At 41.9% G+C, this 27784-nt stretch overlaps 1 protein-coding gene across 1 annotated transcript; it reads right to left on the bottom strand.

The window, feature by feature from the left end:
* Positions 1–8520: 8520 nt before the first annotated feature.
* Positions 8521–27344, bottom strand: KLF5 (KLF transcription factor 5). The gene is made up of 4 exons (XM_088540278.1): positions 27089–27344; positions 24484–25354; positions 23283–23342; positions 8521–10458 (listed from the first exon to the last, which is right to left on the bottom strand). Exons 1-4 carry the CDS (start codon positions 27311–27313, stop codon positions 10280–10282), a joined length of 1335 nt encoding a protein of 444 aa, XP_088396404.1. The 5' UTR covers positions 27314–27344; the 3' UTR covers positions 8521–10279.
* Between the last annotated feature and the right edge of the window lie 440 nt (positions 27345–27784).

A 27784-nucleotide genomic window follows, 5' to 3' on the forward strand; every position in this document is an offset into this window, starting at 1 on the left:
CCCATTTCTACTTTACTTTCTTTACTTTCATGCACCAGAACAGTTACTGGCTTCTGAATTAGATAGCTGATGCAAGCCTAGCTTTCCTCGTGTAAAAATCTTCGTTTCCAAAGAGTCTTGTACACTACCTTGTCCTGTCTGGGCAAGGGATCTAGGGATGCCACAGAGGTGATGACTTCAATGGAGGTCTAATCTGAAAGGTCTCATGAACCACTCAGTCCCTGGGAAGGTATCCCATCTGCAAGCCTGTTGCGCAAAAGCTGGCTACCACTGCCATTATTAGGGATTAGGCACCTGAAGTCCGCTAAATCTCAACTTTAAATCTGAATCTAGATCTATGAAGTTATATACACATTGCTCTAAGGGTTAGTGTTTGCCCCTAGTCTCAGCTAACTAAGCATATGATGTCTTTGAATCAAGCTGCTTCTCAGTGCTCTTATTTCCTGGGCTGTAATACTGCATATGTCACTTAACTGACTTTGGAACATGCAGATAGCCGTTTTATGGGGGACCTGAGTTTATTTCTGTTAGAATACTATTGTCATGTTCTCTGAAAACAGTAAGCATCTCAGTCTCATGCAAATGTTAGTAAAATGATTCTGATGATTATTTACAAATACAGCTGTAGGCAAGTATATTCACTGAGAAGCATTAATTATTTGCCTGTTAAGATGCAAGGCAAACAGACTTGGATGCCAAAGGTCTCTGCACTAGTTTCTCCCTGAAATAGTCCATTGCAAGCACCTCTTGGGAAAGAGACAGGCAGTGAAATATCAGAAATCACTGGAAGAGAAAATGGGAAGCCACAGGAAGACGTGTTTTTTGGGGAAGAGTTTAGGAGGAGTCAACCAGCAGATAGGGAGGACAAAGGATGAGCAAAATACACAGACGTAGTCAGGGAAAGATGGTTTATCACAGTACCTTTCCGTAACATTTTGTATGTGTCCCTTGTCTGGAGCATTTTTATTTCCAGGTTTGTCCAGCGACTGGGCAACGGTGCTGCTTGAGGGCGCCCCTAGGTGATACAGCCCCCAGCATCCCCTGAGGTACATTTTGTCTTGAATTTCTCAACCTTTTTAGGTGTTAGTCAATGGAAAGCTACCACGATGGCCACATTCAGATATTAGAAATATGCTCTCATTCCTACAAGAACCCTTTTTTTATTTTTCTTCTAGCTCTCACCTGTCCAATGCTTTACAGATTGCCAAGGACATGAGCAATCAAATATTAACATCTAATCTGTCATACCACCAATGAAAACTATAATCTGGCCCATGACCTCACATGAGTATCAGGTAGTTAACTAAAGAAAAGAATCAAATCTTCCTATAATAAATACTCCAGACTGTGACAGGTAAAATCCAGGTCATACGTCTCCTTTGAAGTTTTAATGACCACTCCAATTTTATGATAAAGCCACTCACCTTATGTTTGTAGTAATTTTGCAAAGCCCGAAGCGGCTCTAGTCATCTTTGGCACACAGCTCCCAAGGACAAAGCTCTCATAAAACTACAGGCTTCAAAGGGATTAGACCTCTTCCTTTGTCTCTTCCTCTCTCTCTCTTTTTTCTTTTTTTTTTTTTCAAAAAAAGAAGAACATTCCCTCACATTTCCTCCCCCATTTTCTGTAGAGCTCCCGGAAGAGAATCCTAGTTTAGTTCCCCATCTAGACTTCTTCCTCAAGCTCTGTCATTCACTTAAGTAAAATAGAGTAAAATAAATAGAGTAAAATAAAAGAAAATAAATAAAATGCATTTTCCTTTTTCTTAATGGTAAGACAATTTTCTGGGTCATTTCTGCTTTTTGTCTTTATTCTATTGTCAATGCAGAGTCATTTGAAGCAAATCAATAGAGCATATTTCTCAGGCTCTAAGAAGGACCACATGCAGCAGGACTGCTCCCCTGAACGTCATTTTTCTGTTTGTTTGTTCCCTCCTTTTAAAGTCGGAGGGAAGCTGAGCTGAATCTGCCAAAGTCTGAACTCCAAAGCTCCGTCCATACTGGTAAATTAAAGAATGCCGGGGAGTGTTCCCAGGCACTGGCAGGCAATTGTCTATAGCGTTTAATTGTTAGCACAGTGCCTGGCACAGCCGCGGCTCTGCCAACTCTCCCAAACAATTCCCAAACACAGTCCAGAAGCTGGCATGGGCCCGGGACGCTCTCAACAGGCAGCGTGCACGCTGGGCACGGAGGGCAGGAGAGATGGATCGTACGGATGCCTCCCTTTCCCTCGCCACCAGCCCCAGCGCCAGAGCACCGTTCCGGTCATGCCTCCTTTACCACAACAGACACAGCCATGGCTTTGCAAAGTTAATGCTTGTGCAACTATGCCATTGCGAGGAGGAGGCTGACTCCACGACTCTGTGATATATACCCATACATCTGCTTGCAGACTCATTTTATGCATTGCTTTGGCTCCAAGATTAGTTTGTTTCCATTAAGGGCTAAGGGTGCATTTTCAAGTGTTTATGCTTGACACCAAGAACAAGGCACTCAGGGGAAACAGCATTTGTCCCCCCAAAGGCCCCCAAAATCTGAGGAGCTTTAAGATCCCCAAAATCTGAGAAGCAGCAGGTATGAGCTTTCTGCAGTTACACCGAGCTCTGGAAAATGACTTAAATCGGGCGTCCATCCAGGCACAGGCCAAACCATGCAAAACCACGGTATACAGATAGCATAAAGCAAATTCAGCTTTTATCAGCAAATACTGCAGCCTCAGCTGTTGTTTCCCCAGGTATACTAAGGCGCACCAGCCCATGCATGTCATGGCAGTGGTGGCAGGCAGTATTTGCAGGACGGAAACAAGCTGAAGGCTGGTGACAGGGTCATCACCCTTGTAGCTCCACGAGCTTCAGCAAGCGCCCCGAGCACTGCTGTTCCCCACCGCAGACCAAGCGAGTAGCGCTGAGAAGAAACGGCATGAGGTGCCTCTAAGGGACCATCATGAAACAGCAGTACCCAACCCAGGCAAATTGAGGGACATCCATCTGCTACGATATGCAAGCTAACATAAATACACAAAATAATCTTATAACTAAGACAAAAGAGGAACATGTGAGTCCCCTGAGCTTAATTTTTCTGCAGATGGTACATGCCAGAAATAGCTGATACTCAGAACTCTGTCTTTTCAGGGTATGCTTCTTTAAGGTTACTGAAAAGTTCCTTTATTCAAGAAATTAGCTTAAATGTCCTAAGGCACAGTATGTACCCTGAAAATACTCACATTTCATTTGATTGCTGTTGTTAATGTTTCAGAAATGAAGTAAGTTTTCCCCTGGGGACATTTAGCCTGGCTTACCCATTTGTCTAAGAGTCTTCAAAGAAGGAAGGATTCTTCATTCCAGTTTGATAACAGCACAGGAGAAAAGCTAAATGTGGTGTTAGGAAAAGAACGATTTATTAATTTTGGGGATGGGTGGAGGGGGAAGCCACAGGTAAGTTCAGAAATAGCATGCAAATATTTGTATAAGATGACTGCCACTATATCATTGTTTAGCTGAGAACTGTGAGGACAAAAAACATGCCAAACTGATTTCAAGTTCAAGCATATTGCACTTTCTACATTACCCTTGCCTTTTCTTACCAGCTCGTTGTGAGCAGCAGCGTTCCTTTAAGGGATCCATTGGAGGTGGGCTGAAAAGGAAGTTTTGAACTATGTTAAGGGTCTTACCGAGCAAATGCTCAAATCTTGCAAGAGTTCTGGCATCTTCGACAGTAGAAATCTCAGATTTTGCTCTTGGGAGACTGCTGTATTTGAACAAAACTGGAAAATAAGCCTCTTCTTAAAGATCAAATCTGGACCTAGCCCCAGGAGACACTATGGATTAAAAAATGGAAATCTAGAAATTAGTTGTAAAGGGTCCCCGAGAGCGATATGCTCAGACTTCACCTCTTCATTTGTGTCATGCTTAAACACAGCAGTTTTTTCAAATTAAACCAGATTTTACTGCAGCCGCTGCAGTCAGCCCTGACAGGGACAAGGTGCCCAGAGTCACCCACCAATTCCCGCCAGACCTCCCGGCTGGCTCCGGTGCCAGCACCATCCGCAGGAACAGATTTCTCAGGCATCCCCCCGACACGTGAGTGAGCAGAGCGGCAAACGGCCCGTTCTCACTGCAGCAGAACATCACTTCTGACCCACCCCCAGAAGGAGTTAACACCTGGGGCAAGGGGGAAATGTAACCATATAGCCCAGAAAACCTTTGTGCTGCTAATGTTTAACCCTACAGGATAAACTCTATATGCTGATAAATGTGTGAGTTTAAAATTCCTGAAGGTCCCAAAGCTGTGCTTCCCTATGCATGCGGCTGAATCTCAGCCCCCAGGCTGGTAAGGACCCGGCTCACACGGTACGTGCTCAGGACCCAGAAATTAGGTACTCCCCCCTCAGGACCCAGGGATTAGGGACTCCCCTGCCTAAATACTCTGAGGGTCTTACTGGCATAAGTGCTGTTCCAGCCCACCTTTGGCATGTGTATGGCATTAGGCTCCCCCGCAGATGCCGCTGCTTTCCTTTGCCAAGCCACCGCTTGGAAGCAGGGCCGGCAGTGGTGGCCCTGCTCTATGCAAGAATCGATGAAGTAAAACGTGGAGAACACGTGAAGGGAAACACGGCGCCCGCTCCTGCAGCCTGATCAAACTGCAAGTCGCCATCTCCAGCTTCCCAGGCGAAGGGCCAGATCATGGGCTCTTCCGAGGGGGAGCGAGGAGGCCTCGGAGTTGCTTTTCCCCCTTTCGAAGGGAGGCTGCTGGTCAGCGGAGAGCACAGGATTTGTGGGGCTGGGAAGAGAGAGGCGAGAAGAACGCAACTCCGCAACCTCGCTGGTAGGGTACTGACCTGCAGACGGGGATTCGGGTCCCTCTGAGGGTGCCTGTGTCCTTTCTTTGGTCTGGTGATCCTCCCCATTGGGTTGGAAATAATGACAAACCACAATAACAATAGCCAGCTAAACGAAACAAGTATAAACAGAAACAACAACTGAGGCTGGGAAGGGAAATGGCCTTTGGGGATATTATTTAGAAGAGACTTCAGACTTTGATTTCCCAGGCAAAAAAAGATGGCCAATCAGCCAGTGATTCCTCAGTTCTTGAGAAAGAGGCAAACCACATTTTCCTAAAGCTTCCTATCACTGAAACCATTGAACTAACCCTACTATAGGAAAACAGAGTGAGGCAGGAGAACAGGAGGCCAGCACAAAAAGCAGTGCTGAAAACCCCATGACTGCACGCCAAACAGCTGAACATCTTTGAGTTGCTGCCTCAGAAGTATGAGAATCCCCCTTGGCATCACATGCCTTTGCTCAGTCCCATGGCAAAGGAAAGGCTCTCGTCCTTTTTCCAAGACCCTGTGTGTGCACACAGCGGTAGCGTGCCCTATATATACTGACACCAGCTCTGCACATACAGAGAAAAAGGAAGTTTGCCCCAGTAATGTAGCACAAGGCAGGGAGCCTGGCAGAGAGCAAACAAGCAGCGCTGCTATTCTTCATGCCACAACGGGAACAAGCAGCAAGGAGGAGGTTTCTTTCCAGGTCCATGTGACACTGTGTTGCTCTTCCACGAGTTTTTCACGGTCCTAGTTAGAAAAGAGAGACACACAAGTGAAAACGGAAATGGAGAGACATTTGTTGGAAACAATGGGGGACTGTTGTACTTCCAGGTTGTTTATCTCAACCCCTGGTCAATGCCCTGCTTCCTCCTCCATCCCTTCCTCTGCACTTCGGTGACAGCAGCGACCACCTATAGCTAGCGCTGCACGATGGTGCAGGTCGTGGAAGGGAGCCTGACGCTGACGGGCAGCAGGAACTCCTTGGAAACAGAATTTCACCATTACATTTTTTTCCAGTACACACAGCAGGGAAAAGAAAGCTTAAATTTTCCCAATGGTTTGGAAAATTATGCAGGAAACATAGGACCATTCATTTTTTTCTTCCCTGCTCCACTCCTCCACTAACCCGAGGAACTGACTGTGATAAAGCGTTCTCCAAAGCAATGATTAAGGACTTAGATATGAACTGAATATTCAAATGGTCAAACACACATTCCAGATACATTTCCATATATACTAATATATAAAGATTAATTATTTTTTTAAAAAGCGCAATAACAAGATCAGAAAATCTTTGAGAATGCTATTCCCATGGACAGGACATTATAGATTTTCATGCCTGATGTTCAATAAGCCCTTCTGGTGCTCCAGCTCAAAACCCATATCCCAAACAGTAAACACTTGAGGTGATGCTAGGAACACAGCAGATGACAACAACCTAATGGATAGTGGTGATGAAGAAGAGGGATAAGCGAACACAAAGTATGCAAATCTCTTTATTAAAAGCATCCCCATTGGGCTGCTGCTTCTGCTGCCTACAGTGGCCAGTAAATGCCCTCGGTCTTAGCACACGCAAAGTGCCAGGATACATTATTCAGCATATGAGTAATTCACCACATTCTTTTGGATAGTACTCCCTGAGCTAGACTCTGTTTCATGAAGGTCAACAGCAAAACTCCATTATTGCAGTTACATGGCACGTCGGAGCCTCACGGCACCTTACAGAACAGATTAAACCAAGGATCCTTGCAAGGATCCCTGCTAATGAAGGCCCCAAGGTCCCCATGTGGGCATGGGGACAATCATGGAGGAGCTGGCCTCAAGCTCATATGGAAACCACAGGAAGAAACTTGGCGCCCAGGAAGGAGGACAACAGTGTGTTCACGCAGTCCCTGGAAAAGCCAACTGCGTTTTCCCTCTTCATGTGGAATGGTATTTTGAGCACCGAATGAGAATCTGAGCGCAGAATTTGACAATTGCCTCAATATCTTGGGGAAATTTGCATTAAGTGCTTTAGATGAACTGTGTGCCCACTATGCTGACACTAATTTTCTTGCAGATTTTAAAATATTTAAGCCATGATGTTGGACTTTTGCATTAATACCAGTTATTGCAGTTGCCAGTAGAGAAAGCTTCTCTACCTTCAGTTTTATATTGTACACAGGTCTACTGTGTATGTTTCTGTTTATATTAGGTTACACGTTGCTGAAATAGATGGGTCTAATTATGGCCTTTCATTCAGGATTCAAATGAAGGTGCCATTAAGGGGGTTTACGCAACCAAGTAGCTGAGCAACAGAAAGATCTAAAACAAGTATGAGGCAATGCAGGAGGCCAGGCTGTGCAATCAAGGGCTTCTTGTGGTCTAAAAACATGAGAAATCCAGAAACTAGAACGGACTTCCATCTATGAACTTGAGACAAAACACAGGGCAAGAGTCACTCTAAAAGACCAGAAGTAGCTACTAAAACCACCTCCAGGCTGAGCAAAAGAGGCCTTCTCGCCGCGTGCCCTGGCGCATCGCTGCTCCATCCCGCATTCGGGAAGATAAGCCCTGGTAACGTGTCTTACAGCAGCAGCACGGAAACGGTTACTGATTTCATCGCCGATTTTCCCTGCTAACAGAAACGCTCCCAGGGAACGCCACACTTGTTCTAATTGCTGCATCTAAAAGGGGGCTAATGCTACAGTAATGCTTTTAGGAATGACTGCTTCATCTTCTCCAAAACGTCTCGCTCATATTTGTGGTTGTACACAGTTATGTCAGATGGAGGCAAAGTTTCTTGGTAATTAACTAGGACTCCTGTTGGATTTATTAACACTATCTTAGTTTTTTTCTAAAAGGAATGAGGAGGTGATGTGTGGAACCAATTTTATGTGGTATAAAAGGGAATAACTAAGACAGAAAAATCAACTGAGGAAAAACTGATTATGGCAAAGAAACTGAAAATTTTAAGAACTGATTAAGAAGTCAGAATTTAAATTTTTTAGAGAAAATTTTGAATGAATTGGCAGTTGATTTTTTAAAACTTAGCAAATTGAAATGAAATTTAAAATGAAATGTTTATTGGTTGTAATTTGATTTAAAAAAACATCCTCTGTCTGTTCAAGCTTTAAGCTTGAAGGAAAGAGCAAGGACACTTATGTAAGCCCAGATCTGAGAGGACACATCAGCTTGAATTTTTAAACTGCACCGCACTTCTCTCTTCTGAGGGACGAATGCTCAAAGGGAGATGATGCTGTGGAGAGCTCTGTGCTCTGCTTCTACAAGAGATTTTTGGTTTACAGGTCATGGCAGAGAAATGTTTTGGGGTTGGAGAAAATTCTGCCAGCGCTGCGTGGTTGGGTGCAACAGCTTTTATCCACTTTGTGGGCAGGGGTCTGTGTGCTGCTCGTTGTGCACCCAGCGAGCACTTTTCATTTACTACCACACTACTGGGGATGCTCTATTGCTTCCAGACTTACCACATACTTCTTTTAATGTTTTGATGGCAGAAAAGCACCTTAAAGTAATGCTCATCACTCCGCACTCATTATTTTCATCAGGGCAGGAAGCAAAAGTGCTAGGTGCTTTCCAAAGGGACACTCCCTGCCATGGAGAGCACACAGGCTTAGCTTAATATTGCAGACACTTCCAGCTCGTAATGCGAAACCAGAGATCATTCAGGAGCCACAGAGCACACGCACACACACATTAGGCACTTTGTTTTATTTTGCAAAAAAAAAAATGTCTTTTATATATAAACCATTTCATTCTCTCTCAAAACATTCTACAACTATACAGCTGTTTGCTCCATCATTTGCATAGGAAATACCACAATACAAAAATAAGGTCGAAGGGAGGCAAAAGAAGCAAAACAGCAACCAATTTATGCATGTGTTTCCACGTATAAACATTTGAAGCCTTACAAAATTATTTACATCATTTGTCAACTATTTACATTAAGAGCAACATTTCTAACTATAACAAACAAAACTATAATTTATCAAGTATATGTAAAATTGTCTTAAAAAAAGAGTCTATTGTATACCACAAATAAATAAAGACGAACGACAGTTTTAACAAAACTAGGTTTTCCTGCAAGACCCTTTTTTGGTATTTTGATTCTTAATCTACCCTTTGGTTGACAGCTCAGTATTACGGCTTATGAATTCCAGACACTTTCTAGGTTTGTTTGGTTTTATCCTGTAGCCCGGCCAAATCCTACACAGTATAACCTCATCTTTGGACCTTCACTTACTATTTCCAAGGGGAACACTGCGGATCGAAGTCACTGCTGGCACAAAAGGACTTCATCGACTTCAGCAGAGTTTCAACTACGGATGTCACAGTCAATTTTGCCCTGTGTGACTGCGTGTCAGTCTGAACAGTGGATTAACTAAACTGCACTGTAATTTTAAATAAAATTACTGTATCTTTTGCCGTCTAGTAAATTACATGCAATATCCACGTGAAACTGGATCATACTGGTGCTGAACCAGCTTAACATGTCCATGTATGAAAATTGCATCCTAAATCCTTCTTTTTAAACTGATACTAAGTTTAGCTTATAGTAAGAGGTTTAACATTCTGAATATTGTAACTATCCCCATTATTTAAGCTTCCAACGTTTACTTTACAGCTCATTCTAAATGCCTTGCCCTTTTAAGCAATTTGAAAACAAAATCCTGCTTTGAATATTCAGTGCACACCGTTTGTGTTAACAGGTACAAAACATCTGAATGCTTAGCTCATTTCTCTCCAGAAAAATAAAGCTAAGTTGGTACTGCTTAGAGAGGTATTTAAATAAATTTGTTTGCAAATGTGCCGTGGTATCAAATGTAAAGCAACTCCTTTTTTCAGATGATTTTTAGAAAACTTTTGTATTAAACCCAAAAAAGCTGATTTGCATATTTACAAAATCTTTGTCATAGCAAACATGCAACATACAGAACAAAAAGTTTTGTTCTATGGCTGTTTATGAATTTTTCTATGTATTTTATTTCCACAGAACGACTTAACATTTTTAAAAAAACCACAAGTACTAAATATGTCCAGTAAAAACCCGACGGGTTACAATTCATGGCTTTTCCACTGTTCATTCACCTGCAGCCTCTCATTAACTCATTTACTAAACATTGTCACAATAATGATAGTGCTTTGGTCAAAACACTGCAACAGAAAAAATGTGTAATGCTGCAATGTGTCAAGACATAATACTTGTAAAGAGATGAAACCTGCTGACTAAAGCCATACACATCATGAGAGCAAACAAACAAGTGAACACTCTGGTATTGTGATTCAGTGTCTTCCCTTTTTCTGCATAAATATACAAAATATACATTTCCAGTTTCTTTCGAGATTTCATTCAAATGGATAACCCATCGTCAAAAATTAAACTAGCTTTAGCCGCGAGTCGAGAGTCCTTAGGAAATTGCATAGATAGGGAACGGCCTCGGTGCCGAGCGCGGCCTCAGTTCTGGTGCCTCTTCATGTGGAGCGCGAGGTGGTCGGAGCGGGAGAAGCTGCGGTTACACACGGCGCACTGGAAGGGCTTCGCCCCCGTGTGCTTCCGGTAGTGGCGCGTGAGCTCGTCGGAGCGGGCGAACCTCCAGTCGCAGCCTTCCCAAGTGCATTTGTACGGCTTCTCTCCTGGAACACACACAGCGCACGGAAATGAGGCTCCGGCCACCACGCCTTGCAAGAAAACCCGTGTGACGCGGTACACATACGGAGGGACAACGATCAAACAGCAAAGGACATCCACGAGACTGAAGTACACCCCCCTACATTCCTCCCAAGATGGAAGGGAGTGGAGAAGACAGTAGTTGCACAGAACAATCCAGACTAGCCCTCAACTTACACTTTCAAGAATGGCTAAATCATGATATACGGAAGTTTTTTTAAGCATGAAATAGGAGGAAAGGCTACTATAAAGACTCCTTATAGTGCATGGATCTGTTTAAGAGCTTCTGACGTGTAAATAAAGTTGCATACTGTGTGACAAACACAACTAGGATAATATTTTCAAAAATGCCAGGGGTAATAAAATCTTGTGGCATTCTGGTGTGGGCTAGCTATATATAGAAGAAAGTGTTTTAAAGCCCAAAGCTTCAGTTTTCAGAACTGAATATCTCAAATTAGGTACTTAACTAGACATATTTTTAGAGGTGCCAAGTGTTTGCTGTTCGCCTTGGTCTCTACTGACATAAGGGAAGGGAGGCACTTCTGTAAACCTGCTACTTTAAGGAAGCTCTGAATACAGCTTTGAAGTATCCAGCTAGACTTGAATGTATTGGCACAAGCACCCAAAATATTTGCATTCATCCATTTTAGAACAGTAAATGTGTTATTTTAGGTATGTCTATAATTTATAGATTTGTTTGTTGAAATGGAAGCCAGAAAGTCAAGATGACTTCTGTGTGAAAACAGAACTTCACATGTGCATATACACCTGCTCAGGAGCGGGTGTCACCCTAAAAACAAACTTCATGTACACGAATAGGCTTAAATAACCTATTTAAAGGCTCTTGGTTGACAAAACCATCTTTAAATTGGTATATCCCATTACTATCTACATGCTGTGTATTAATTTGACCCACTTAGTTAAAAAGAGAAAGCAAATGGACCTTAGCAAAGTGCTCAGCAGTGCCTTTATCTGCAGCAGAATCGGGCCAAGGCCGAGCTTACTGCAGATTCTCTCCAACGTGCGTTACATGTTCTCCCTCTTCACTTGGTCACAGACCCTTGCTTTCACACTCTCAAGCCTACAGTGCCCCAGAGTAGCTGCTTTTCCATTTTTTTACCATCAGATCAGCAAAGAAAAAAAGAAAAAAGAAAAAAAAAGAGAGAAACCTGTAGCCTGCAATGAGATTGCTTGTCCTACACTGGCTGCACACAGAACACTGTTAGAGAACCTTCAGTAAAGCACTTCAGAAACTCTACATTATTATAAAGCTGGTTTTGTCTGTCTCTACTGCTTTCTCTGATCAACTAACTAGTAACTTTCCACGCATGACTAAAAGCAGAACCAGTCCCCTGCGCACAATGGGGAAGTGACTTCACATTGGCAGCACATCCACAACTGGACTGAGATTTTCAGAAGAAAAAACAAACAAGCAGGCAAACAACCACCCCTCTGCGTACACGGCAACCAGGATTTAATGAAATCACAGTGGGGAAACATCATCCTTAAAGAAAAACAAACGTAGGATCTCAGATCACCTGTCACAGAGTCTAAAATTACTTGATTTATGGTAAACCAGACCAGAATTTGATAGAAATTTCTGTCATTGTTGAATTTACTCTGTCAGATGATGACTGAAGATGGATCTATTATATATGGGGTTTTTTTGCTCCACAAAAAGCCTACTGTAGGTTAAAGACTTCACAATGTATCAAGCCTATTTAATATAAGAGAAATCAGTTGAGATAACATATTTGGTCTTGATGTCAAAATGACATGCAAGATATTTATTCAGCAGAAGATCTTTTGTCATCCTTAATGTACTGAAATTTGGTCTAGCTATAATGAAGTCTGCAGAAAACTGCAGTGCTGATCCATACACACAACACTAGAGAAATCTGCTGAAAATGCTCTATGTTAAAACACATGCACATGTTGCACAAAAGGGCTACTCTTGCATTCAAAACATCTAACTTAAAGCTAGGGTATGTCTTTTTCTTCCACACTGGCTTTAAACCCAGTTTTCTGATCTCCCCTTCCTAACTGCCCAAAGAGAGCAAATATGTTGGGAGGCTCTGTGTACTCCAAATACTTGTTTAACATTTTTGCAGAATTAGATAGGGAATGAGAGGAATGGTAAAGAGGGCAGACCAATAACACTAACCAAGAGAAAGACCAGGAATGTGTAGAGGGAAACAGAGCCCATGAGATTTAAATCAGTTTCTAAACTTGGTGTCTGGAGTTACAGAGTGTTTGTGATTTCACCAGGATTTGCACTACATTGCAGTGAAAAAAAAAAAAAAAACTTCAACAATTGTCCTGCATAGATAATATCTGACCCTGTTCACGTAGTAAGCAAACCAGATGTGCTCCTATTCTAACTTTATTTTGAGAGCAGCAGCCCTGCAGTGATAAAATAAAATATGGTAAAATTCAAACCCTGTTGAGTTCAATGGCAAGACCTCTACCCAACCTCTGGGCACCCAGGTTTCCAGAGGCCTATCTGGAAACTGTAGTAGCTTCTCCCACTTTCGCTGTCGCCTCACTCCTGTCACTGCCACAGTTACGAATCCTGAGAGGCGCCAGTGCTGCTCTCTGCCAGGCTCTGCACTGTGACACTGGATGTGGCTCTTGGTTCTGTCCAGCTCGGTTCTGTCTGAGCTAAACTCAACAGTGCTCAGGGGATGCACCGAGGGGAATGAACCCGGGCCTTGCACAGATTGTTTTAACAGTGTTACTTTTATACGCGAGAAATTAAAGCCAAAATGCTGCTTTTAACCCCTGCTTTGGCTAACAGTGAGAACTGGAAAATGTATTTTTAGCGTCAATATAGAGGCCCAGATTATTTTGAATAAATCCTAGGGGTAAAATACTGAATATCTATGTTTGTAATGCTAGTTTCCGTTGGAAAGTTCTATTTAAGAACTGAAGCAATTTCAAATGTTTTCCTTTTGGGCAAGGAGGGAAGGGGGGCAAGAAAAAGAAGGTGGAGATTATTTTCATTCGTTTAAAGAAGGCAGAAGAACAACTAGCCAGTAGTATTTTCTCTCTCACACGCCATACACATGCTTTTTGTCGCTTAGCAGAAATAAGAATTTGGTCTAAGTTCCTGTGGCAAGGAAAAAAAAGTCTCATGTTACATTTTTTTTAAAGTGATTCCACCTCTTTGCTACACTGACTTTAAAGCACTGAGAAATCTAGGTTCAAGGATTTATTTTAAAAAGAACTACACACAACAAGGGACACTGAACCCTTTATCCACTATTTTCATTGGCTACACAGTAATGTATGATTTATTTACTTTAATGATTGTGTGAAATACAGTAGCTGTAAAATTTCCAAAATATTTGGGTTTCCTCCAGCAACTGAGAACTTCTATAGGGTGTTAAACCAAGAATGCCACTGGTCATCCCATGCGAATGTAGTATAGCGCGGTTGCTGGAACATGATCACTGTATCAAACAGATATTTCACTGTAAAAGCAAAAAAACAGCTAACTCCTCCACTTGAGGGGAGCTTCCACGGGATTTGTTAGAATGTCAACACTGTTCAAGTAAAACACCGTGGAGGAAGCTGGTACCGATTTCTAGCCAAATAGCACACTCCAACCCTTTCTTCCCAAGCCAGAAATATTATACACAGCACTTCTGGGAAACAGAACTGCTTTCCTTTAAATTATACTTCAACGGGATAGCGATTTCATAAGTTTAATTGGATTTTTGCATAACCTCCTTCCAATATCACTGATTTAAATATTTTGCTGGGCTTATAGATCACAAAATGTATTTTAAGTTCTTGAATTGCTAATATATATCCATTCTCCATTTTTTTTTCCTTTAAACATTTGTAGCAGATGAGAAACAGGTTTGCACTTGAGCACAGAAGTCCCAAGTACTAATGTTTAGTTTGGAATTTCTTTGACAGAAAGCACGTAGCAAGAGATAAGGAAATTTAACCTGAAACAAGACTGTTTTTCTTGTAGTTTGTTCATCTATTAAAGAAATAACAAAGCCGGAAGATTGCCAGGATATCAAAAAGATATTGGATGTCTGTAAGAGAAGAGCCATGTAACACGCTAAGCTAATTAGCCACTTCAGTTGATAAACTTTGGATCCCAAGGCAGATCCCAAGGTTTGGGATGCATGCTGCTACCACAGAAGAATTATGTGGACTAGTGAGCCACAGAATGTTGGCTCTTCTCACTTTAATATATATTTGTGGGATTGAATCATTTAAAAATACCCAGATTGTCTAATATTAATCCTCTCCTCTGACAGTCATTGCCATAGTCATCTGGATACGGTACTGAGCCACCAATGTGGTGGCTGATCGTCTTTTTAAAGACATCTTCCGTAACTGTAGTCCTTGCTCAAAAAAAAAAAAATCTATTTAAAGTTATGTTCAGAGAAAAACAGTCATTAAAAACCTCTAGATTAGTGATGAATTTCCCAGTTAACAGGAAAACAAGGTGCCTAACTTCACCAAAGAGTGGTGTGACTTTACTTCTGCAGTTCACTACTGGAGTGGATACTTTATGCTTCTTTAAGTATAAAGCTGCAAACAGAGAGGGACAGGTTTTCAAGCCTGAAGTATTCAACTGTACTCATGCAGAAATCCAAACATGGGTATAACCAAGTCAGGTTACTGCCAGCACCTGCAGGTTCTCTTGATTTCTATGAAAGTTTTGAGTCTGGACCTTCCTTGAAGAAGAAAAAGAAGCACCATTTTCAGACTTCGAAAAGGGAACATCTGATTACAACTTCCGAGAGCAGAAATGAGGCTCCCCCTCATTCTTTCCATGACTTCACACAGAATCACAGAACAGTTGAGGTTGGAAGGGAGCTCTAGAGATCACCTAGTCCAACCCCCCCAGCTCAAGCAATATCACTTGTATTCACTATATGCAAATAACCTAAGGCCACACACTTTAAAGAGCATAAAAGAGCTTTTTAAACATTGGCAACTGTGAGTAAAGTACACAGGTCCTTGTTGAACGGAAATAAACGGGAATGTTAAAAGTATTCCAAAGGTCTTGCAGTACAGGTATGATGACTGCAAAGTGACTGAAGAAGTGACCAAAATTTCACCAAGCTCCCACATTTAAAATTTATCATCAGACATGACAAGTAATAGGGAAAAAAGGAAAAAGAGTCAGTATGTACCATAATTGGCTATAAACTATTTTTTCATTCTTGTTTTGTTGGAAAGGTTTTTTACCTGAGGAGAAAGGGGCGGAAAAAGAATCCATTCTGGGGTTCTGTACAGAAGCATGCATGCCATTTTTGCTCCACTAACAGAGACAACATGCTTTGGTTTGCTCTTGCCATATCATTACATTATCCTTGTCTGGCATCTACCTTTTCAGGAGCTAAAAGATGGCAAATCTCACAACTCCAGAAAGCCAGTCTCAAAGGAAGTCCAGCTTATCAGTAACGGTAGTCAAAGCCGGAGGTTGGCAACCCAGCTTGGCTTCTCAGGAAAGTTTGAACAAATCAACACACAAACATTAAACGGTTTGCTTCTGTGGAATTATTTCACTAGTGACAAGTGTTTGGCCTTGAAAATTCAGCTAGGTGTGATAGAAAACCGAGAAGATAAACAGAAGTTACTGCACTACAGTAACCTTAGCAGTGGTTACCTACGGTAGGTACAGTAAAAGAGATCATTAGAAACATTCATATTCTCTAAAAGTTTTCAGCGTATTCACTTTTGAATTTTTCACATCTTAAAACCTTAAGTTAAAGTCTTAGGTCCCTGCCATGTTATAATCTCAAAGATTTGGGAAAAAAAAAATCCCTGTTCTAGTTTGCCTGAAATAGCTTTCCTCTGGGTTATAGCATCACGGTTTTAAACTTCAATCACTTCCAGCTTGACAGGAACTGAAAATAGTTGTTTGAGCATATGCCTAACTCGTTCAAAAGAAGCTTTTAGCTCCGCAGGTTTACCTAATGGTATTAGGTCTCCATTCTGTCACTGACTAACTATTCTAGTCATTGTTAAGAGTAGTGCATTTTTTTCTCCTTTTTTAGGACAAGGTGTTTTTTTTTAGAGAAAGAATGGAAAATTGAGATTTTAAAATAATAAGCCCCTCAGCTGCTTAAAAGCTGTTAGGTACACTGGAATTTCTATGTTGTCCAAGATGGGGCTGGATTAAATGGCCAAGAGTGCAAGAAGAGGTCTAAATAAATCAAGTTTATTTTGTGAAGAAATAAATTTAGTCATTGAATATCAAGTCTACCAGTGATATGAATGCATAACACATACTGTGTAAAAGATAAAATGAAGTCTGTCCCTAGTGTAGCGCTGACTAAAAGGTGACTACTAAGTATGATTTCACAAACAGCATTTTGAGGAATCCTCCAACAGAGCGCTGCAATTTGTATACCCAGTCACTGATAAATTAAGTAGTAGTTGATCTCTTTCTGTGTGTGAACAAAGGTATAAGTGTGAACAAGGAAAAAAGAAATGACGCTTTGGAAAGCAAAGAGGGCAGTCAAAATGTCAGGCATTGCTCACTTTGTGAGTGAGCAGTAATGCACAGGCGTTATCTTCTCAGAGCTCCCGCCAGTACTTCACGCACTCCTACTTCGCTAAGTGTTGTCTTACGCAGGTCAAGGATTACGGGGGAATCTTGACTGGCCTGTGAAATGGTTTATTTTCTTTCTGGCATAAGATTCTGTCTTAACAGAGGTGGTCTTTCTTCGAGGAGATATGCAAACAAAGAGGAAAGGAATTTTTTTTTTCTTTTTAAGTAGATTTATAAGAATTCCCTGCCATCTGGGGTGCATGGATGTGCCTACAAGTTCTACATTAAAGAACATTTCCTCCTTTATGCCTGTGGTGCAAGAACAGCTCTTTAGCTTTCATACCAATAACACTGGCTCTTGTACAGTTAGATAAGAGGTGCTCTTAAAATGGAATTTATTAAACATGTACTGCAGACTTAAAGATTTCCATCTACTGTATGAATGCAAAATACAAAAAGCAGTACATTAAAGTCTGCCTGAACTAAAAGCAAAGCACTGTACACTTGCCAAAATTAAAGGTTTTAATATGTCCTTAATCTGAGTTGTTAGAGATCACCGAATATAAATAATGCAGTCTGACAGAATAGGAATGCTGCTACCAAGATACTCAGACTAAACTAGGACATTACTTAAATGTTTCTAATCTTTCACCAATGGGAGGTGCAGGTCATCTAACAAACAACAAACTGCAGTCTACTTGCAGTATATTCCGTGAAACCAGCAGAGAGTCAATTGTCCAAGAGGAGCTCAGAAATTAATTACAATACAGAACGTCTAATCAAATAATGGAAAGTTTTAATCACTGGCAATTGCTGTGAATCTTGGACTATATTAAGTGTATGTAGGGCAGTCTCAAAATGAACTATATTTAAAGCCAGTCTCTTAGGTCAACAGTTTCCTTATCAGGAATCAAATATCCTGAACTGAAGTTTAATCCTCTCAGGGAGCAATTGACAGGAAAAAAACCAGTTTTTTAAGCTTTCATGCTTAGAGAGACTTTCTAGGCTTTTAATCAAAAAAGGGAAATATCAGGATATCAGGCTTCTAAGTATCTAAAATCTAACAAGACTATTCCCCACCTGACACCTTGGAATTTAATTAATGTTTTACAAAAACCGAACAGCAGACGCTGCCATGAAGTAACATTTGATTAAAATGTATGCCTATACAGCTAAGAATTCATCCAAAGAAGCACAACACATTCAAACTTGTTTCATTTGGGCAATGGCTAGAGCTAAAGAAGCAAATCAATTAATCCAAAGGTCTGCAATCATTCATGAAGGGTTTGAAAATGCATTATTTTCCCTCAAACAGCCTTTTGCAACGAAAAATAATGTACTTCCATTTCTCACAAAGGCGACTAATGGATTAGCAGAATTCATAAATAAAAGATACCAGCATATTCTCCAGCAGTCTAGCAACACTGCACTTTAATGCACTTTCACAACAATTTTATTTAACTCTACTCCATTTTTCCTTATTTTAGTGTATCAATGATGGCATTTACTGACATCTCCTTAAGGCAGAATCTGTAGAGCTGACTCATTTAACAGGTTAAAGAAATCAAACCTTTAGGGAAACATTACTTAACAGCTATTTTCATGATCCAAAGAATTTTCCAGGATCATGTTTGCTACATGCACAGAAATCTGCAAAAATGAGCAAGGAGAAATCTTCTGGAGGCTCAGTTCCCCCTTAGTACAACATGAGCAAAATCCTTAATTCTCCGGGATGACTTAACTAATGTATGTTCTTTTTGTGAAGTGCTTTTTCTTTGGTAGGAGTCCATTCTCACTTTTCTTTCCTTCTGCATAACAGGTATATAATAGGAATTCTGAGTTCCTAGGCAAGTGTATTTGGAACCACCTGTTATATATATATATATATATATATATAAAACATACATATATCTACACGCATACATATATATGTGCGTACGCTAAAATCTATTGCACACAACTGGTTCTAATTCTGATCGACCATCATAGTCTAATTCTGGATTTATTGAGACAGATATCTAAATTAAAATAAAATGTTAACACCTTGAGGAGCTGCACGGGTTAGCAGCTGCCTCATGCTGTCTTCATGAACATATGAAATAATTAGGGATGGTGGAAGTATTTTGAGCGCATCTCATTTAGAGAAATGCCATTTCTCTGGAGTTATCTCGGCTTCCACTTCCCATCACCAAATACTAACTAGATCTATAGATAGAGATGAAATAGTTCTGCAGTTAATGTTAGAAACTATTAATGGCAAACCGACCACGTGATCAGAGAACATGCCTCTACAAAGACTCTGTACATGGAAAACTAATATGCAGCTGGAAAATGTTCTCAGTGCGTGTGCCTTGATGTGTTCTAAACAATGATAGGTTTTCTTCTTAAAACCAAACACAATTCTGAAGTGTGCAGCTGTTCACAGGAAAAAAAAATACCCTGGAGCCAACCACTCTTCTGTATTTTCCAGGTAGGCTATTCCAGGTGCTTACATATAAAGACTCCACTTTAACAGTCCAAAACTTTTACGTATGAAGAAGTATAACAGGAGAAGATACAGGACTGCTGTCTCTAGCCGATTACTTGACCTATAAGTATATGTTCAGATTTCACAAAAGGAAGCTAAAGGTGTGTATCTACGTCACACAATCTACTGTATTTCACTGACATTTGACATGTTTATCAAGTTGTACACAAAGTAGTTACGTCTGTGCTTTAAGGTAATTTCACTGTCAAGTAGCCTGCAATGGATGCCTAAAAACTCTACACATGATATACACTAGCTGCACAGTGCACATTTTAAAAATGAACTAGTTCTGTGATTAATAGATAACAATTTATTAAAAAAAAATCCCTGGAACAAGAGGTAAAAGAAAAACTTCAATCTACTTTGAAAGATGTTCTGACACTTCAGAATACTGAATATCATTTTACCTGTTTCAGGAATAACTTATCACCCGTGAAAATACCATACGTAAGTGTTTTAAAAGGTATTACCATATTACCAAATGTACTGTGTATCTCATCCAGAGCTGAGAGACAAGGATATAAAACGGCATGCACCTTCACAGCAGCAGATTGGTAGTTTGTGTTAAATTTTTAGATTACCAGCTTATTAACAATTGAAATTTCCTTCATAATTTAAAAACACTAAAGTAATTTCCTGAGAAAATAAAATGGGTTCCTCCTTCAGGGACTAGCACAGATACAGTAACCTGCCTTAGTGTTTTTTTAGTGAGTACTGAATTCTAAATCAACAGTAAAACCATGAATATGTGAAGCAGGCATAATTCCATTAGGACAAAACCAGCTCAAACCGTCTGATCTGATGTCAGGTAAACACCTCAAAGACATCTAAGAAGACAAATGCAAGGCATTTGCCTCTTGTCTTTTTCTTACTGTTTCTTTTAAATGTAACTTATAAAGTTTGCCAAGGTGTTCGTATTTGAATTTGGAAAAAGGCTATAGCCTACATTCCATCTTTCAAAAACAACATTTCCCTTAAGTTTGTTCTCAAAGAACATCTATTAAACTCAGTCAAAGGCATTCAGAAGAGAAAGACTGCTAAATAAATACTGTATAAAGGCTGAGATTTTCCAATACAAAAGGAAAACCATAAGGTCTGCCTTGACTTTTAATGGCAGACAAACTTTGCTGCAGGCTCTTTTATTTTAAGATGACAGATTGCTGAGAAGGGCGGGGACTGGTTGGGATGAGAGAGAGACTAGAGCCAATTTTAAAAGGTATTGTTAAGAAACTAAGAATAAGGAGAAAACAACTTCAGTGGTCCATGATTACTAAAGAACGGGTTTAGCCAGATAAACAGGTCTACAATCCCTGAAGGGATTTGAAAGAATATCACACACAGCTTTATTAAAATGGATTACGTGACACTTCAGACTTTGAAGGTGCAGGTTTCATAAGATTTCTTTCTTTTTTTTTTTTTTTTTTTAGGAATCAAAGCTCAATAGTGCTGTATGAATTCATAGTTCTGGGAAGTAGGGTGAACAAAGTGCAGACTTTATACAGACAAAAACACACACATTTAGCCCTCAGTATCAAGTCCTTCTCTTTTTAGATCAATAGTAAAATTCCTGTTCACTTCTGAAGAAACTAGGCCCCCCAGTGTAAATTCACAGGTTTCCCTGGGATTGTGTCCATTCACGTTAACACTCAGTTAATTGATTTATGTAGTAGTGGGTATGTGAGCAATCTTATTTGTACTAAGCCACATTTCAGCTGTATGTAAAGACAAAGATTTTAAAGCGCACTGGGAATCCTCAAGTATTAAATGAATATACAGCAGAGTTAAACTAGTCTGAACTCTGAAATAATGCAGGTAACAGGATATGGACTCACATTCTTGCATGTTAAAGCTTTAGACAGTTTATCCCTTCATTCACCTCCCCAGAAGACCCTTTGTATTACAGACTTGCTTAAGTTCACTAGATTTTTATCTAAAACAACATTCTTGTTTCCATGAATACATCAGCTTCTCTGACCTCTGCACATTAAGCACGTTTCTAAGGTCAAATATCTATAGGTAAAAACAGTAAACACTATCGACCCTAAGCAATCTATATTAGTGATGGGAATCATATTTCTGTGCACGTAAGTAGTAATTTTATAAACCTTATAGACATTTCTATTCAAGATAGAAAACAGGTACAAACTGATAAAAAAGTAACAGCATGGATTTCAAACAATGACTAAGTAAGGTTCATTTTTAGAGGAAAGCTTTTCTTTTTAATCATCTCACTTCCTACCCTCATTGCGTAATAGCAAGGAAGATATTTTAAACTGATATTTAATTGCTGACTAAAACAAATAAATGGAAATTGCACTCACATCACCTTACAGATTATTTATTAAAGTGTTACATTCTCTGATGTCAGTCGGGTTTACAGCCTCGTGAAAATATTCCATTCCTATTAAGCTGGTTGATAATGAATGATTAAATATATCAAAAAATATTTATAGCAGCATTTTTTTCAGTCTGTTGCTAATGTAAAGTAATAATCTTCATACAGTTGCTTTTATTTTTTACTGTGGCAGCAACAGAGATAACTTTCATTTATCAAAACAAAATTTCCATAGTAACACTTAGCCGGCAAATTTCTTTCCAATAATCCAACCATCCATTCACAAGTTTCCATAGAAATGGTGAAACACATTTTGGCAAATCATAGCTCATGTTAAGATTTGTTTTAACTTCTGGTTTAAACTTAGGTAAAACTCCACTACTTGATCAGCACCACCACAGTGCTGACAGTCTATTTCAATAAGTGAATTGCTTGAAATGCAACTCTTGTGCTGCTTAGAACTGAGGCTCACATATAAAAGGAGTTTGACTTCAAACTCAATTTTAAAAACAAGAATAGTAGGCTTCTTGTTTGATTACTTCTCAAGAAAAATGTCATGTTCTTTTTACTGTAAAGATTTAGCGGAACAGATTTTGTGCTAAGATCCCAGCAAAGAACCATCCTAACAATTTAACAGTGTGGTGTTGGGGGGTTACGGATTTCTCCCAGATCCCCTTCTGTTTTCATTCCTTCTGCCAAAGCAGATCTACAATTTTGAACAGACTGGTTCCCCTTCTTACAGGTGGCCTTCGAGGATATGGGCACTGCATTCATGCATAAGCAAAGCTCTGTCCTGAGTTAGGTCCAATACAGGCCCGTGAACCGGGCTGGTTTCTATGGCTGCAGGCAGAATTTGATCAAGACACAAAAACAAATGTAACACGCTAACTGTTCATTTTCCTTTCCTCCATTTTAATATCTTTCATCAACTAGAAATTGATTTTTTTAAAATACAAAACACCTTACTGTAAAAAAAAAATTAATGCTAAGGACAAAATAACTGGAGAAAAAATTTAAGATTAAGTAATTCTAACAGGTCAATATGAAAGCCCCAAAAAGAAAATTCTACTTATTTTGATAGATCTTGAAAATCGTAACATTTACTATGTTTATTTCAGTATTTGCAGGGAGATTGATATTTTTTTTAAAACTTGAAAGCATTTTAAGATTGAAAATTTCACCAGTTCTTAATCATTTTAAATTTTGTACTGCAAAAGCCTTAACAAAAGTGCCTTAAAAGTAAATTTTACTTTTAATGGACTAACCCAGAAAGCTTTAACTGAACCACCAGCCTGAGCCCCCACCACTCCGTAAGAGACAGGGAGAAGACAGCAAATCAAACAACACACTTTTTCAAAAGCTAGAAAAGCTATTTCTGAGCACTGAGAGAGTGGGTACATACCAGTGTGAGTTCTCAGGTGCGCTTTTAAGTGAGAAGACTTTGTATAAACTTTTGTGCAGCCTAAAACAAAAGAAAATAAAAAGGAGGGCAAACACATCAGTATCGAGAACAGGAACGCTCCAGAATAAACTTCCTCATTCAGTGCTGAGGTACTACCTGGAAATATTTAAGTTTGCAACCTTCTGGCAGCATAATCATTTAAAAGTATAATTTAATATACAAAGCTCTTAGGGAGATGTTGCTTACTTAGGAAAAATATGTTGCTTTACATAGAAAAAAAAATGGTAAAAATTACCTTGTAATGTAGTATAAACCAACAGCTAATCCACACACAGTAACACTTGTTACATAAATTGTCCACCTTACAACTCAAGACTTTATTTTTCAAAATTTCCTAAAAAAAATGCACAAGTCATAACCGTAGTTATTCATGACTGTACATAACTTTTGCATTAGGCATTTGGCTGATATATCACCCATGAATCATATTTATTAAGGGAGACATCAGCTAAATGCAGCACTTTCTAGATGTTTCAGAACAGTGTTAACGGCTTTTATCTGGGATCACATATTACTTGAAGGAACAGTTGATAGAATCAGATTTCTCTTCCAGTTCAGTATAAGAAAAAGATAGGCTTTAAGGGAATTTATCCGTAGACAATTTTCAAAGGCAGCTTTAATGGATTTATCTAGGCAGCTGAATTCCCTATTCATAGCGGGGTAGATACGGCCGTGACCTCATCTGCCAGGAACTGAAATGATTCTTTTAGCGTCGACGGACCCAAACTAAGCTGAATCACTTTGTAAAAATTGAGCTGCTGGTCCTTCACTGGTACTAGAAAAGTGAGGGGATCTTAAATCAGGTGGACATTGATTTAAATTAGAGAAGGCTGCATTTTTTTTTCTCCTATACAGTTTAAGTTTTTTAACAGGTGAAAATGAGCTTAGCAGTTTAAGAAAGTGAGAAAGGACAAGGAGGAATAACTTGATGTACAATATCAAGTACAATATAGGTAAAGAATCTGAAAGAACATCTCAGAAATCTGACATTGAAGAGAAGAAATCTTATTTTAACAGAAAAGGAACTGTTATCTCCAGAAAGACTACAGGAAAATAGAACAATTTATAGCTAGTCTATGCTTATTCACACTTTTTCATTACAAGAGCTGGGCCTGCATGCTTTTCTGAAACACCGGCTTACCGGGATAGTCACAGTAGTGGATACGTCTTTTCTCCAAGTCTGGGTTACTTCTTCTGTTGTATCTGACCGGTTGTATGTTTGGGGTAGTTATTGGCAGCGTTGCTGGTATGTTCGGATTGTGAATTGCCAGCTTGGAAGCTATGGTTGCGGCGTATGAGGGTGGAGGGGTTAAATTCTGTAACATCTCTGCTTGTCTGTCTGGACTTCCAGGCTCTGAGCTTGGGGGTGAAGGTGGGAAGTAGGTAGCCTGCTGTTGAAGAAACTGGTTTGGCATCGTGTAGGTGCATGGGGGGATGCCCTGGAACTGTTTCATTGCAGTCTGTGGAAGCGCCGAGGAGAGCGTGTTAAGGCCTGCCATGGTGGAGGGCATGGAGACACTGTTAAGGGAGTCCATTACGGCTGCCTGAGGAGTAGTGTTGGGCATATCTAGATCCGGTGAGCTCAAGAGCTGATATAACTGGCCCTGCTGGGGCGCGACAGAAAGGTGAACATCTGGAGTAGGAAGCTCCTGCTTGATAAAAATGTTGTTCACGTCAGGAGTTTGGTGAGAGCTGAAGATGCTGGTAAACTCAGGGAGGGCCTGAGTAGGGGCAGGGGTAGGGGCAGTAGTTTCACTCTGGTGGCTGAAGATCGTGACTGGTTCTGTCTTGATGTGGGTCACACACGGTCGCTGCGATTTGTACAGGCCAGTTCTCAGGTGACTAATGTCAGGGAGGAAGACATTCATGTTGATACTGTAAGGCAACCCTTCACTGTCAGTGAAAAACTGGTCTACCACTGAGGCACTGTCTCTTCTGTATTTTTTATGTTCAGGGATGACAGGAACGGGTGGGAGCTGAGGTGCCAGATATTTCTCCATTTCACATCTTGTCTATAAAAACAAAACAGACAATCCACATGATTTGCTATCACCTAGCAAACAAGCCGGCACACAAGTCACGCATGAGGCTCTGAATATAACAAACAATATTGTTTAGCCAACTGCTAGTCACCCAGAGAGGAAATTTTAAACAATTCACACTAATGAAAAACTGTCTTTTATAATTGGCATGCTGATCAAAAACATCCAGAAGATAAAACGATGGCGCAAGTTGTTAATGCAGGACAAATACTAGGATGGAGCTAATGTTTTAGGATGCGACACTTCTCGTCTTTTATGTCTAAAGAGAACACTACATACAGAAATGATAGGCTGTGTGACTAATCTGCAGATCTTGCACTCTGGAATTCACTGCTCTAACAAGATCACTGCCTGTTTCACGCACTGCTCTTTGAAATGCTAACTCCAAAAGCCACATCCTCAGCTGGCTATTTGAATGCTAATACTTCAAACTATGTTTATATATATACAGATATATATGTGCGTGTGTGTATATGGGATTTTATACTTCTAGGACTTTTCATGCTTGGAAGAAAGTTATAAATGTGACGCCAAAGTGTAAAGTTATGAATAATACAAAATAAAGAGAAGACAGGTTGACTACATTAGTGCTTCCTTTGTTTAAAGTGTTTCTGGGACGACACTAACACTTTTAAAATATCTATGCAGCGTATAATTGGTTAATAACGTGCCAAACATGTCCCTATTCATGTCTCAGTCCTAGGAGAGCTCTTTAATTACTGGGAAATCATTCCCTTAGTGTCGTGGTGCTAGAGAATCCGTGGGTGGCTACAGCCTGATCCATTACGGGTACAGTCATCAGCAAAACATTCACCATGCTCTCTCCAGTGGGCAAATGCTACATTCCCCCTTGCCCTGTAAAGAGCGTGCTCACGGCGCGTTCCTTTAGCACCCTGAAGGAGAAAGCGGCTGACAAAGAGCAAGCCCGCTCCCAAGTGGATTTTAAGACCTTCCTTCAAAGCCCCCCAGTAAACAAAACAAACAAACAACGCAGCATTCCCCGTCCTTTGATCTCGATCTGCCCCAACATGCCAGGCTGCTTTTCCTAGCCCTTGTTTACAAGCCACGGGGCTTTGAAGCCAGAAGTTACTGAGTCTTTGGGCACATCCCGCCGAAACGCGGCGGCCGAAACGCCGCTGCCCTGGGCGCGGGGCGGGTAGCGCCGGGAAGGGAGGAGGACAGCAGGGCGGCGAGGGGGGCGCCCCGGCCCCGCCGCATCCGCGCGGCGTGCGCGCCCCGCTCCGCGAGCGAACGGGAGGCTCGAGCGAAACCCGCCCGGCTGCTAAAAGCAGGTTGCGGCCGGCGCGCTCTGCTTTTAGCTCCTCCAGCTGTTTGCATGTGGATCCGTTTCCAAAGTGTTTTCTGGGACGGGCAGAAAGTCCCGGGAAGTCCTCCCCCCCGCCCCGGCTTTGCGAGTCTCCCCCCCCCCCGCACCCTTTCCCCAATTGAACATGACTCTGTGCGTGGGCGAGGGAGACAGGCGGCTGCTCTAATTCTGCTGCCGGGCAAGTGCGAAGGCAGCAGCTGTAGCTTTCAACACACTCGCAGGGGCAGCCCGGCTCCCCCCCGTCCCGTCGCGGTACCGTCCCGGCTCCGTGCCCGGAGCCCGCGCCCCGCCTCGGCCCCGGCCGCGCCCCGCGCCGCTCCGGCCCGGCGGGCGGGAAGGCGGCGGCCCCGCAGCCCCGAGCCGCGCTCCGTGCCCACCTGCACCATCTCCTCGGCCGGCAGGGCCGCCCCGCCGCCCGGGTGCTGCTGCTGTTGCTGCTGTGGCGGCGGCGGCTGCTGCGGTGGCGGCTGCTTGAGCTCCTCTCCGGGGAAGATCGCTGCCTCCCTGGCGCCCAGCACGGGCTTGAGCTGCGCGAACACCGGCTCCTCGGGCTGCTGCATGGCACCCAGGCGGGCGCTCATGCTCAGCACTCTGGTGGCCATCGGGCGGGCGGGCTGGCGGGCGGGCACGGGCGCGGGCAAAGTGCGCGGCGCTCACTCCCCTCGAGCCCCGCGCCGCGAGCGCATCGGCCGCGGCGTCCTCAGTGCGGCCGCCTCTACCTGGCGCGCCGTGTCTACCCGCTGACACTTCTCGCCCGCCTCTATTTCACCCAGCCCACCGCCGGCCCACCCCGCGCGGCCCGCCGAAAGGGGCCGGCCCTGCGCGCCGCCCTGCCTACGGGCAGCGCGGGCGGCTCCTCCCCGCGCCCAGGCGGCCACGGGCGGCGCAGCACCGACGGGCGGCACGGCACGGCACGGCACGGCACAGCTCGGCACGGCGCGGAGCGGCCGTTGGGAGCGCGGCCGTTGAGTGGGCGGCGCGGCCGTTGGGCGCGCGGCGACCGTTGAGCGCGCGGCGCGGCCGTTGGGCGTGTGGCCGTTGAGCGCGCGGCGGTAACGGCCGGGGAGCAGCGT

This window comes from Tinamus guttatus, unplaced genomic scaffold (genome assembly GCF_059628265.1).
Source record: "Tinamus guttatus ecotype Peru unplaced genomic scaffold, ASM5962826v1 Tinamus_guttatus_pri_ptg000058l, whole genome shotgun sequence".
Classification (NCBI taxonomy): domain Eukaryota; kingdom Metazoa; phylum Chordata; class Aves; order Tinamiformes; family Tinamidae; genus Tinamus; species Tinamus guttatus.